Here is a 14491-nt window from a genome sequence, read left to right as displayed (position 1 = left end):
ATATCCTTCATCTTCTTCTTCTTCTTCTTCCTTTGATTGCTCCTACAGTGGATCATCTGCCTCCGTGTCACTTTATTTTTAGTATCCTCCACTGTCACACCAACCCTTTATATGTCCGTCACTACATCCCTGAACTTCCTCTGAGGTCTTCCTGTGTTCCCCCTTCCAAGCAGATCCATAATCATAATCCTTTGTCTAATATATCCACCATCTCTCCTCTGCACAAACCATTTCAACCTTGCTTCTCTAACTTTGTCTCCAAACTCCTCTACATGAACTATCCCTCTAATACACTCATTTTTTTTAAATGAAAATGTTATCATTGTCAACTCTGCCACCTCCGGCTTACCATCCTGTCTTTTTGTCAGTGCCACTTTTTCCAAACCATACATCACAGTCTGTCTCACTATGATCTTGTACACCTTCCCTTTCACTCTTGCTGCTATCCCTGTGTCACACATCATCCCTAACACTTCTCTCCACCCAGACAACCCTGCCTACACTCACTTGACCTCACTGCCTTTTATTCACACATTCTGGATTCTGGATTGCTTCTACTGACTTTCTGACAGGATCCTGTGTGAAAAAATCATTGCAACCCCCTGTTATAACTTAAATTAATGGTGGTGTATTATATCTTTGGAAAGCCGAGTTCAATTTCTCTAGCCACACCGAGACCTGATTACTGCCACCACCTGTTCTCAATCAAGAAATCACTTAAATAGGATCTGTCTGACAAAGTAGAGTATGCCAAAAGATCCTCAAAATCTAGTACAGCGATGAAGATGTTAGAAAGACCCAAGAGAAACATCCAAAGACCCGAATGCCTCGCTTGGTTGAGGTCAGTGTTCGTGACTCCACCATGAGAAAGAGATCCTTCATGACAGAGTTCAAAAACCACTGCTGAGCAAAAGGAGCACAAAGACTCATCTCAGTTATGCCTGAAAATATCTTGATGATCCCCAAGTCCTTTGGGAATATACTCTGAGCTGACGAGACAAAAGTTTAACTTTTTGGAAGGTGTGTGTCCCATATCGACATCCAGTGTAAAAGTAACACAGCATTTCAGAAAATGAACATCATACCAACAGTAAAATATGGTGGTGGTAGTGTGTTGGTCTGGGGCTCTTTTGCTGCCTGCCAGGACCTGGAAAACCTGCTGTGGTAAATGGAACTCACTCCACGGTTGATTACATGGTCCACTATTGTAGCTCTGATGTCATCAGTAATTCTATTTCTTACTCTTCTTACCCTTCCTCTTCCCCCTCCTCATCCTTGTCCTTGTCCTCTAACTTCACCTCCTTGTCCTTGTCGTCCTCTTCGTCCTACTTCTTCACCTCCACGTCCTCTTCCTCGGCCTCCTCTAATTCTCACTCTTCTCACTCTTCCTGCTCCCTCCATTGTACTCCACACGCACAGCTTACCTGTAGCTTATTTATAGTGCGTAGGCTGATTGCAAAGTGAACTAATTATCTAACACAGTTTTCACATGAGACAGTGTGCCAGACAGTTGGCAAAATACTGTAAATAACAGCCATAAATGTGTATAGTTTTGCTAGGAGTGTGTTGATCATTTGGAAGCTGAGTGCAAAGCAGTGTTTGTGCTTTTAGTTTTGCAAACTCAGTGAGTGGTTTTGCTATAAGTATTAATAGTTTTAGGAATTGTGCTATAAGAATCACAGTTAGGGTTTAAGCATTCAGAAAAAACTGTATTGCTTCAATCTTAAATATGATCAACCTATCTCTAATAATCAGCTATGTACCACAGGCCTTCAAGCTGGCTGTAGTTAAACCTTTACTCAAAAAGCATCTCTAGACCCAGCAGTCTTAGCTAATTATAGGCCAATCTCCAACCTTCCTTTCATATCAAACATCCTTGAAAGAGTAGTTGTCAAACAGCTAACAGATCATCTGCAGAGGAATGGTTTATTTGAAGAGTTTCAGCCAGCCTGAGGTTAATTATGGAGTTCCACAGGGTTCAGGACCAATCCTATTTACATTATACATGCTTCCCTTAGGCAGCATCATTAGAAGACATACATTTACAGCTCGCAAGCTACTGTAGCCAAACCCAGGCAAATATCCCAGAATGCATTTTGTCCTAAACTTAAACAAGGCAGTTGCGGAGGAACGCAGAGTGGCGGAGTTTGAAATATTACTCTTTCTGGGTCACAAAATAAATTTTTAAGATATTTTCACATCAAATCCCCTGATGAAAAATGTTCTGTTCTTATTTAAACAGCTGACTTTGAATTTAATCTAACACTAAAAAGAAATATTTAAATTAAGGAGGAAACATTTTCATAATATCTTATCTTAATGACCTTGTAGTACCATATCACCCTATTAGAGCACTTTGCTCTCGCTCTGCAGGCCTACTTGTTGTTCCTAGAGTATTTAAAAGTAGAATGGGAGGCAGAGCCTTCAGTTTTCAGGCCCCTCTTCTGTGGAACCAGCTTCCAGTTTGGATTCAGGAGACAGACACTATCTCTACTTTCAAGATTAGGCTTCAAACTTTCCTTTTTGCTAAAGCATATAGTTAGAGCTGGACCAGGTGACCCTGGATCCTCCCTTAGTTATGCTGCAATAGACGTAGGCTGCCGGGGGATTCCCATGATGCATTGAGTTTTTCCTTTCCAGTCACCTTTCTCACTCACTATGTGTTAACAGACCTCTCTCTGTTATTAACCTCTGTCTCTCTTCCACAGCATGTCTTTATCCTGTCTTCCTTCTCTCACCCCAACCAATCACAGCAGATGGCCCCGCCCCTCCCTGAGCCTGGTTCTGCTGGAGGTTTCTTCCTGTTAAAAGGAAGTTTGTCCTCCCCACTGTCGCCAAAGTGCTGCTCATAGGGGGTCATATGATTGTTGGGTTTTTCTCTGTATCTATTAGTGTACGATCTACTGTGCAATATAAAACACCTTTAGGTGACTGTTGCTGTGATTTGGCGCTATATAAATAAAATTGAATTGAATATTAATTTCCAAACTAAGACTATTAGCAAATCTTTCATGGTATCCCTTGTGTTATTCTAATATTTTCATTGATACATTTAATGGATGAGAAATAATCACTTAAAAATAATATGATGTCAAGGCCCTCTCTTTATTTTATTAAACTCAGCGGAGTATAGTGATAAGAATGTTTTCCAGTTAGAAAAGCTAGTCAACTGTGGGCACGAGTGAGTGCCCACAGTTGCAAAAATGAGTTTTTACCAGCTATGCCAAATTTCCAAGGCAAAGCCCTATATTCCACATTAAGACTTTGAAAAGCTTATCCACGCCTTCATTAGTTCTAGATTGGACTATTGCAACTCGCTATATTTCGGCCTCCAATTCTCTCTCCTCCAACACTTGCAATTAGTTCAAAATGCTGCAGCACACCTCTTAACTGGCTCCAGAAGGCATGATCACATCACCCCTGTTCTAGCCAATCTACACTGGCTCCCCATCAAATACCATATCGTTTTTAAAATCCTTTTGTATACTTTTAGAATTTTAAATAACCTGGCACCAAGTTACCTAACTGACCTCATCGACTTGTATAGCCCCATAAGAGCATTTAGATCCTCTAACCAACTGCTCTTAGTGCAACCAAGGCTCCGCCGAAAGACTAGAGTTAGACTTAAATCGCGCTTAAAAACTCACTTGTTTAATCTAGCCTTTTAAGCACATTAGTTCGGACTTCCACCTGGTCTGCATTTGTGCTACATAACTGTAACTGTTTTTGTTGTCTTTTGTTGTAACCTGCATTCCGGCACTTGTGTGAAGCACTTTTGTGGACACTGGTCCTTTTTAAATGTGCTATAGAAATAAACATTGATTGATTGATTGATTGATTGAGTGATTGATTGATTGATTGATTGATTGATTGATTGATTGATTGATTGAGAAGAAAATTCTGAAATCAATTAAATCATTGTCTACTTACTTTTAAAATTTAGAATTTTACATTTAAATTTAAAAAGTAGACGTTGTGGGAAGCATTAAGCCACTTTGCTCTGTTTTAAGTGTCGTAATAAGAATTGAATTGAATTGCCCTTTATTTCCATTGCACATGTAAAATTAAATTATGGGTGCTCCACACCAACTGTGGATAAATAAAATATAAATAGTAAGACAGCAGGTATAATTAACAAACAGGAGAAATATATACAATCAAGACGAATCTATTAAAAACAATAGAAAAGGAACACGTTGGAGAAAAGGTTGCAAAGTGCTTGAAAGTAGAGCAAAGGACTTGGTCTGAGTAGAGTCTGTGTGTGATTGGCCTTAGTGATGAGAGTTACTCAGACCATGGCTCATATTGATGAGGTGGGTGGGCAGGGGTGGGTTTTGCGAGGAAAGTGTTTGCTGATAGTGTTTGACCCCTGTGTACCAAACACCATAGCAGTAGGAGAGAACGCTTTCCATTGAGGAGTCGTAGAAGGCCAGTTGCATCTTCCAGTACAGGTTATTCTCCCTGAGGACACAGAGGAAGTGAATCCGCTGCTGGGCCTTCTTTACCGGGGCGATGGTGTTTGTGAAGCCATTCTCCATTTGTAAGGTGGGGAGTGGACCTGCCTGTGCCTCCCAAAGTTCATGATAAGTTGTTTCAGGTCCTCCCTGGACGACCTGCTTGTGGTGTGCTTGTGTGCTCTCTCCCTTTTTTTCTTCTCCCCGCCCTCTGGGTCTGCTTCTGGGAGAGTGAGAGTGTGGCGACCCCTGACCCGGAAGTGTCTCCGCTCAGCAGCCAACACACCTGTACCTAATCTTCAACCCAGCTGTCACTAATCAGCCCCCATTTTGGGCTGAGGTAACGGTGTGTCCGGATGGCAGTCGACGCTGGTTTGTACTCGTAAGTAAAGTGTGCTCGTTATTGGTGATGTAGCTTTAGCTGGTTAACCTGCTCATGTGTTGTTGTTGCTTGTCTTTTAGGAGGAAAAGTACGGGGAGGAGGGTTGGAGAGAAGAAGCTTGCTAGGATTACCACTGGGGAGACTCACCTGCACCACTACTGGGAATTTGGAGAAAAGCACTGTTGGACTATTGCACTTCTTTTCATGTTTAAGACTGTTTTTTTGGGACTGTAAATAAACTCACTGTCTGCTTTGCATCCAGAGCTTCACGACTGAGTCTGTATTTCCCATTACCCGTGATAGGATGTTCAGTTTTCGGTTATTTTCTGAGCACCAAGGGGACAAGTTCTCCAACAGAAACCTGGACTCTCCGTAGCAAGTGTCCAGTTACCAAGACCCTCTGAAGGTCTACTAGAAGATGTGGCCTGGCTCAAAAATGAACAGCTACAAGAAGAAGTGCCCTCCATGGAGAAGGAGACAAGAAGCCAAGATCAAGCCATAATGGAGGGAAGTTAGCCAACTATCGGAGCTGTAGAAAGGTGCGATGATAAAAGAGGTACCTAAAAAGTGCTGTTCATAACTGAAGCCTTGGAAACTCCCAACCAAAGACTCACAGCCTTGGCCAGCTGCTTAAAGAGGTATGCCAGAGAGAAAAAAAAAACAAGCTGAACTCCACTGAACCACCCAAGGAGTACTCTTAGTGGCAGAGCACACTTAAAGACAGCACACTTAAAGGAAAGAGGAACAATTTTTTTGACTGACCAACGCGTTTCGGCTTGTGGCCTTCATCAGGGTCATAGTAACACATACAGGGAGTGCAGAATTATTAGGCAAATGAGTATTTTGTCCACATCATCCTCTTCATGCATGTTGTCTTACTCCAAGCTGTATAGGCTCGAAAGCCTACTACCAATTAAGCATATTAGGTGATGTGCATCTCTGTAATGAGAAGGGGTGTGGTCTAATGACATCAACACCCTATATCAGGTGTGCATAATTATTAGGCAACGTCCTTTCCTTTGGCAAAATGGGTCAAAAGAAGGACTTGACAGGCTCAGAAAAGTCAAAAATAGTGAGATATCTTGCAGAGGGATGCAGCAGTCTCAAAATTGCAAAGCTTCTGAAGCGTGATCATCGAACAATCAAGCGTTTCATTCAAAATAGTCAACAGGGTCGCAAGAAGCGTGTGGAAAAAGCAAGGCGCAAAATAACTGCCCATGAACTGAGAAAAGTCAAGCGTGCAGCTGCCAAGATGCCACTTGCAAAGAAAGGTGGCTATATTGGTCGCTGATTTGTTTTTGTTTTGTTTTTGAATGTCAGAAATGTATATTTGTGAATGTGGAGATGTTATATTGGTTTCACTGGTAAAAATAAATAATTGAAATGGGTATATATTTGTTTTTTGTTAAGTTGCCTAATAATTATGCACAGTAATAGTCACCTGCACACACAGATATCCCCCTAAAATAGCTAAAACTAAAAACAAACTAAAAACTACTTCCAAAAACATTCAGCTTTGATATTAATGAGTTTTTTGGGTTCATTGAGAACATGGTTGTTGTTCAATAATAACATTGTTCCTCAAAAATACAACTTGCCTAATAATTCTGCACTCCCTGTAGTAGAAGTGTGCTTCAGAAAACAGAAAAAAATTCAAATGAACCAATCACATCTTCATAGATAAATCAGCTGATATATAACAGGTTGGTATTGGTTAATTGGTTAAGTCATGCCCAAGTAAATACTGGCCTAGATCATTAATGATGAAGACGGGGGGGAGGAGACATAATCCCCACCTGTCTTAAAATAATACATGCATGAAATACATAAGAAGAATATTACAAATATACAAAAATGATTACAAAGGAAAGCATTTAATTATTAATGATCTAGTCCAGTATTTACTTGTGCGTGACTTAAGCAAACCAAAATGATCAAAATTGATGATAATCCAACTTTGGACTACGAATACATACTGATAAATCTCAACCTGATGAATTAGCTGTGAGCAACCATGTTTTGGCTTACTGTGCAATTTTACAAACCCCTACTCTTTCAAGGTACTACTCTCTAGAAGTATCTCTGGACAAGCTAGCATATTGCAGACACGCTTGTTAGAAGGAGTGGTTCACTAGCTACCCCAGCTCTTCATGTGCAACATATTTTAGAATAATGTTGGGGTGAATTTGATCAAAGCATGGTAATTTTAAGCCAGTACTGCTACCTGATGTATCCCTCCACACTGCTTTGTCCTCTGAGCTGGTCCTCCATCAGGTAGGTGTTGTGGGACGATGAGATGAAATAATGACAGAGTGGCTGAGTCATGTCCTGAAAGATCCCCCTCTGCTGTGGGTTAAAAATGGAGCCTTCAGCTGAGCCGAGGTACATCAAAAAGCCATCAAATGTCATGGCATTCATGCGCTTGGCTGGAATGACAGTAAGATGGTGTCAATGGTGTAATGTGCTAACTGTACCATAAAATCTCATGAGGGAATAGACTGATCCTAATGTCATAAAAATTATATTCAAACAAAACATCAAGATGCAGTGTATTCTTTACAATGTGTGCACCTTTGTCCGAGGGTTCATAGCACTCAATGAGCTGCTTAGCATGCAGTTGGATATCATCCCCCTCAAGCTGTTCCTCTCTAAGGAAGTCCTCCAGGTTGCTTTGGGATAGCTTCTGACCATCAACAGAGTATTCCTGAAATACCTTCAGTACATCCTCTCGCTGAGTCAACATCTTGTAGAAGAGCACAAACTCATCATTCTCCAGGGTACCTGATTGGGACTTATCAGCCATCTGAGACAAGAGGCAAAAAATGTGTACTGTAGCCAGGTGGACAGATGCATCAAAGTGTAAGATCTTGTTGAGAAATAAATATATATTCTTAATGCTTATTTTCTGATTAGATTGTTTTATGAGAGGCCCAAACTTCAGTGTAAAACTAGGTCGCAGGCTGACAGGAAACTGCATGCTTTTGCAAAAATAGGAGCTGCAGGCCGAAAGTGAAACTAAGTAGAGTGTTTGATCGAAACTTAAAGTGTGTGTGACGTCTAGATGAAGTATATAAATAACCAAGCTTCCTGTTTTTGCCTGAGACTTGAGCTGGCGTTGCTGTGTGTGCCTAGTCTCCATATTCTGGAATATGTCAAATTAAAGATCTTTTGAGTTAGACCACTTTGAGCCGTGTCTTTCTTGTTCGTTGAAGAATACAAAGAACTGGATTTAATAATCTCCTAATCCTAGTACCAAGAAAATTACAACAGAACCCAAACAACCTTAATACTGAATATTTAAATCACAGGAATGTGTATACTTTGTTAGTATACACATTTAGTACAGGTCTCTCACTGTAAAAAGGTGGTGAGCATGATGTTCATTCATGTCCACATTCATCATCTTCAGCAGGTCTTGCACTTCCTTAAAGTTCATCCTGCCATCATTGTTCTTGTCTGCCTTTTTGAACCATTCACCAATCCATCTGAGTACAACAATCAAGGAACTTTCTAATAAAACTTTTTTTTTTGCTACAGTAATGGTACAATGGTCACTGTAAAGATAGACAGACAGATACCTTATTGATCTCACAAGGGAAATTGTTACCTAACAGCATCATGACAAAGAATAAAAATAGTAAAGTCACAATAAACACCACAATTAAAAGAGTCACAGGGGCCTGGTAAGGGCCTATACTATGACAAAGTGCAGTATGTATATCTATCTATCTATCTATCTATCTATCTATCTATCTATCTATCTATCTATCTATCTATCTATCTATCTATCTATCTATCTATCTATCTATCTATCTATCTATCCATCCATCCATCCATCCATCCATCCATCCATCCATCCATCTATCCATCTATCTATCTATCTATCTATCCATCCATCCCAAGGTCCCAAGGTCAAAATGGGAGATGCCTCCAAGGGTGGTGGAGAATGACCGAGCTAAGATCCTGTGGGACTTCCAGATACAGACGGACAAAATGGTGGTGGCTAACCAACCGGACATAGTGGTGGTAGACAAACAGAAGAAGACGGCCGTAGTGATCGATGTAGCGGTTCCGAATGACAGCAATATCAGGAAGAAGGAACACGAGAAGCTGGAGAAATACCAAGGGCTCAGAGAAGAGCTCGAGAGGATGTGGAGGGTGAAGGTAACGGTGGTCCCCGTGGTAATCGGAGCACTCGGTGCGGTGACTCCCAAGCTAGGCGAGTGGCTCCAGCAGATCCCGGGAACAACATCGGAGATCTCTGTCCAGAAGAGCACAGTCCTGGGAACAGCTAAGATACTGCACAGGACCCTCAAGCTCCCAGGCCTCTGGTAGAGGACCCGAGCTTGAAGGATAAACCGCCCGCAGGGGCGTGCTGGGTGTTTTTTTTTTTTTTATATATATATGTACAGTAAGGCAAGGCAAGGCAAGGCAAGTTTATTTGTATAGCACAATTCAACAACAAGGTGATTCAAAGTGCTTTACAGAGACATTAGAAACAAGAACAAATAAAAAGCATGACATACCTCTATTGCTTAAGCATTAAGCATATTGCTACTATCTCTACTTTCAAGATTAGGCTTAAAACTTTCCTTTTTGCTAAAGCATATAGTTAGAGCTGGACCAGGTGACCCTGAATCCTCCCTTAGTTATGCTGCAATAGACGTAGGCTGCCGGGGGATTCCCATGATGCATTGAGTTTTTCCTTTCCAGTCACCTTTCTCACTCACTATGTGTTAACAGACCTCTCTGCATTGAATCATATCTGTTATTAACCTCTGTCTCTCTTCCACAGCATGTCTTTTATCCTGTCTTCCTTCTCTCACCCCAACCAATCACAGCAGATGGCCGCCCCTCCCTGAGCCTGGTTCTGCCGGAGGTTTCTTCCTGTTAAAAGGGAGTTTTTCCTTCCCACTTTTGCCAAAGTGCTTGCTCATAGGGGGTCATATGATTGTTGGGTTTTTCTCTGTATCTATGAAGCGCCTTGAGGCGACTTATGTTGTGATTTGGCGCTATATAAATAAAATTGAATTGAATTGAATTGAATTAAGCCACTGCACTGAGCAGCGGTCACAAGGTGGTTGGTGTCTGTCGTGGTGGTAACCCCCGAACCAAATGGTGGACACCAGAGGTGAAGGGAGCCACCAGGCTGAAGAAGGCTTGGCTAGCCTGTGGTACTGTGGAGACAGCTGATAGATACTGACAGGCCAAGCGGAACGTGGCTCAGGCAGTGGTTGAAGCAAAAACTTGGGTGTGGGAGGAGCTTGGAGAAGCCATGGAAAAGAATTTTGGACTGCCTTGAAGAGATTCTGCCAAACTGTCAGGCGACTCAGAAAAGGAAAGTGGTGCTCTACCTGCACTGTGTATAGTGCGGGTCGAGCACTGCTGACTTTGACTGAGAAAATTGTAGGAAGGAATACTTTGAGGACCTCCTTAATCCCACTGGCACATCTTCCGTGGAGGTGGCATCTGGGAACGAGGGGGGCAACTCGCTTATCTCCAGGGGTGAAGTCACTAAGGTAGCTAAACAACTCCTTGGTGGCACGGCCCATTGGGTGGATGAGTTCCTAAATGATCTGGACGTTGTATGGCTGTCTTGGTTGACATGCCTCTTTAGTGTTGTGTGGAGCTCAGGGGCGGTACATCTGGATCGGCAGACTGGTGTGGTGGAAAGGAAAGTCCTTGGATACAGGAGGAACAATGTGTTTTTTGTCCTGGTCGTGGGACACTGGATCAGCTCTTTATCCTCTTGAGGATACTTGAGGGTGCATAGGAGTTTGCCCAACCAGTTTAAATGTTGTTTGTGGATTTGGGGAAGGCATTCAACCATGTCCCTCGGAGTGTCCTGTGGGAGGTGCTTCAGGAGTATGCGTTGCCATTCAATCCTTACACAACTGTTGCAAGAGCTTGGTCCACATAGCCGGCAATAAGTCAGACTTATTTCAGGTGGTTGATGGACTCCGCCAGGGCTGCCCTTTGTCACCTATTCTGTTTGTAATTTTTAGGCCATGGTCCTCAGCTGGAAAAGGGTCCCCACTCCGGGACAGTATCTTGGGGTCTTGTTCACGAGTGACAGGAGCAGGAGATGGATTGGTGGTGCGGCTGCAGTGATGCAGATCCTGTACTGGTCCATTGTGGTAAAGAGAGCACTGAGTGTAAAGTAGAGCTGTTGCTCCTCTACATTGAAAAGGTGGTTTGGGCATTTGAAAATGATGCCTCCTGGGTGAGGTGTTCTGGGCATGTCCAACCCGGGGCAAACCCAGGACATGCTGGAGGGATTATATCTCTTTGAGGAGGTGGCCGGGGAGAGGGAGGTCTGGGCTTCTCTTTTTAGGCTGCTGCCCCCCTGACCTGGGCCCAGATAAGCAGAAGAAGATGGATGGATGGTGATAAAAATTAAAGAAAGGTAGAAATGAAGTTAGTTAAAAACAGTAAAAGTAAGACTGATAATTTGTAAGAGAGATGTGCAAATTGCATGAAGGTATAAATACAAAAATAAGTTTGGGATCTTATGTGTGACAATGTAGTAGTACAGGTAAAGCAAAGCCGGGAGCATTGAAGGTGGATTCAAGTACGTCCATGGTGTAAATATGAAGAGAAATGGAGTAGTACTCTTGAGTATATGAATAATACTATGGCAATGACAAGACTGTCAGAAAGAATCACAAGTTTGAAACAGGCCACCTGTTCCAGCTTCCCAAAAGGCACCTGAAGGACTCCTTGTGGGACACCACATGCCAGAGAGGCTGAGGAAGATACAGAGTCACCAAAGTGGACTGAGAAAGTTCTCTCCTGAACCACTCAAAAGCTGTACCTTTGATGCCCACATGGTATTCTAAATGGGACATGAGATGGTCTACTGCAGGAGTCCCCAACTCCAGGCCTCGAGGGCCGGTGTCCTGCAGGTTTTAGATCTCACCCTGGGTCTGCACACCTGAATCAAATGATTAGTTCATTACCAGGCCTCTGGAGAACTGCAAGACATGTTGAGGAGGTAATGTAGCCATTTGAATCAGCTGTGTTGGATCATGGACACATCTAAAAACTGCAGGACACTGGCCCTCGAGGCCTGGAGTTGGGGACCCCTGGTCTACTATATCAAAAGCAGCAGTCAGAGCAGGTCAAGGAGAAACTACTGCTGACCAATAAGGACATTAAAGGCTCACCTCAGTTTTGCCAGAAAACATCTTGATGATCCACAAGACTTTTGGGAATATATTCTCTGGACTGATGAGACAAAAGCAGAACTTTTTGGAAGGTGTTTGTCCCCATTATATCTGGGGTAAAAGTAACACAGTTGTAACACACCTTTTAAGAAAATGAACATGGGGGTGGGGGGTCATAGTTTGGTCCCGCCTTCACTGTTGTGATTGGTGTGGGGGTAGGGACAGGCTTAGGGCGTCGGGGGGTTCCCCGGAGGCATCTTCCTTGGGGGGCTCAACCCGGGGTAGCGGTTATGTCCGGTTGGGGGCTCTTTTGGCTCTCGAGTGACTGTTTCCTCGTGGCTGCATGTAGCGGGGCTAGGGGAGAGTCTGTGCTGACGGACGTGGGTTACTGACCTGGTAGCCTGGCTGCCCCTGGGTGGGTCCGGGAGGGGCGTGAGGTTCTGGGGGCGCTCCGTCTCTGGGCTGGGGCCCTGGCCGGGCCTCGGGGCCTTGGGTCCTGGTTTGTGTGTTGCCGGGGTTGTGGGCGGGTGGGTGCATGGGGGCCCATCCCTGGCGCAGGGTGCTGCCGGTGCGTCGAGCCACCTGGGGGGCTCTTCAACTGGTGGGGGAGATTGTCACACCTTGCAGGAGCTTTCCTCTCCTCAGGAACTCTCTGCAGGAGGGGGAGATACAGGAGAGGTGGAGGAAGATCTCAGCCTGGGTGTTTATTGTCTCATGTAGTCTGGAAGATGAGTGGATGGTGGGGTGGGTGCAGTTTTCTCTGTGGTGGGGTTGGGTGGACTGTCCCGGGCTCTGTGGGGCCGGGGGGCGCTGCTGCGCTGGGCCCCGGTCTGGATGGGCCTGGGCCCCCTTTCCCTGGCGGGTCGCGGAGTATGGGAGTGCCTACTGGGGTCAGCGGGAGAGCTGGCCCCAGGGAGGGGTCACCTGCCCCTCCCTTCCTTCCCTCCCCATCTCCAGCTGCCTCCCTCTTCCTGCTCCACCACAACCACCCACACATGCAGGGCCTTGGAGTAGGGGTATGTCACCAGGGTGCAGAGGAGGCTACTCCCCCCTCTGTCCCCTTCTGGCTGCCTCTGCCTCAATTTTATCCCACAACTTAGACATTCACATTACTCACACTCTCATTACTCATACATATAGGATCTTGGGGGTGGGCACGATACACGGAGTCCAAATTACCATCAGGGTGTACACCCCACCCCTGGCGTCGTTGCCCACCTCTCAATTTTAAATACACGTAGACATTGAGGGCTAGCAGGAGGGACCATGCGCTTACCTGCTGCTCTCTGGCAGGTAGCTCCATGCCCTCCTGGGTTTTAAATGCACCTTAGAACACACATGCATCAACACTACAATGAGCGGGTGGAGGGAGGTTTGGAGTCTTCTCTCACCCCCGTTCTCTGCGGCCTGCTGGAGCGGGGGGGCTAGGAGGAGTTGGCCGTCCGACTGCGGTCTGGAGTGTGGGGCCTCCCTGCTGCTGCGGAGTCGGGGCGGTCTGCCTCTCCCCACCGCAGGGAAAAGGGTAACACCACCTGGGTCTGGGTGCAGTTCCCCCCTCCAGGGGCAAGGGTACCTAGACCCGGTTCGTAGAGTACGCTTGGGGAGTATGATCGTGTGTACAGCGTCTCTTTATGTCTGTCTCCACGTTGGTTGAGTGTGGAATAAGTGCATATGAGAGCATGAGGGTGGGAATGGATGTTTGTATATGTGTGTGCCTGTATGTCTGTGTCTATATGTCAGGTTGGGTATCAGACGCCACCTCTCTGGGGACATCTCAGGCCCTCCAAGGTTTGGAGGCCTATCTCCACCCACCACCACTTCCCCTGCCAGTGGCGGACTCCCTCAGGTGTCGGTGCGTTGGTGGTTCTTTGTGTCTGGGGGTGGGCGTCCGGGTACACACCGGCTCACTCCTTGGCGGCCACTTATCGGGGCCTGGAGCCTGGGGCTCGCTCGGGCCACTTCGGAGGTGGGGTGCCCCCGGCCTCTCGGCCTGGGGCTCGGTCACTCAGGCACAGCTGGCTGCCGGCGGAGCTCACGGGCGCGTCACTGCAACTCCCCCTGGCTTCTGCTCTGCGGCTGCTGAGTGAGCCCTCATCTGGGACTCTCCTCAGCTCTTACTGGGACAGTGGCGCGTCTGCCCCTCTGTTGGTCTTCCTTGGTCTCTTGTGTTCTGGGGGCCTCTGGATGTCTGGAGTTTTGATCTCCTCCATACCTGCTTCATACCCTGGAGGACGGGGCTATGGCTCCCCCACACTCCCTAGCAGATCGTTACATGGAGAAACCTTTGGAATGCAAGCATGCTGATCCACACAGGTATGCACACAGGTGTACACACGGGTATTCACAAACGCGGACTACAGCTTTCCTGGCTGCTGCCTCAAAGCACATTGTGCGCTGTCTATCTTGCGTGCTGCACAATATCGTTTATTATTTAGTATCTACTGATATTTACTGCTAGCTAGTTTATTGTGATGGTGCCGTTTTTTTTA

The 14491-nt window shown here is 45.2% G+C and overlaps 1 protein-coding gene across 1 annotated transcript in view; it reads right to left on the bottom strand.

Annotated features, from left to right (window-relative positions):
* plcd4a (phospholipase C, delta 4a) overlaps positions 1-14491 on the bottom strand; it is a gene marked incomplete at its 5' end in the record, with an annotated part of 64304 nt that overhangs the window by 33466 nt on the left and 16347 nt on the right. The window contains 3 exon segments of the mRNA XM_080877192.1: positions 7061-7262; positions 7408-7639; positions 8192-8321. Of these exon segments, the coding sequence (XP_080733318.1) occupies positions 7061-7262; positions 7408-7639; positions 8192-8321 (564 nt within the window).

This window comes from Rhamphochromis sp. 'chilingali' (assembly GCF_963969265.1).
Source record: "Rhamphochromis sp. 'chilingali' genome assembly, chromosome: 3".
Classification (NCBI taxonomy): Eukaryota; Metazoa; Chordata; class Actinopteri; order Cichliformes; family Cichlidae; genus Rhamphochromis; species Rhamphochromis sp. 'chilingali'.
This window is presented reverse-complemented; position numbering and strand designations above follow the sequence as displayed.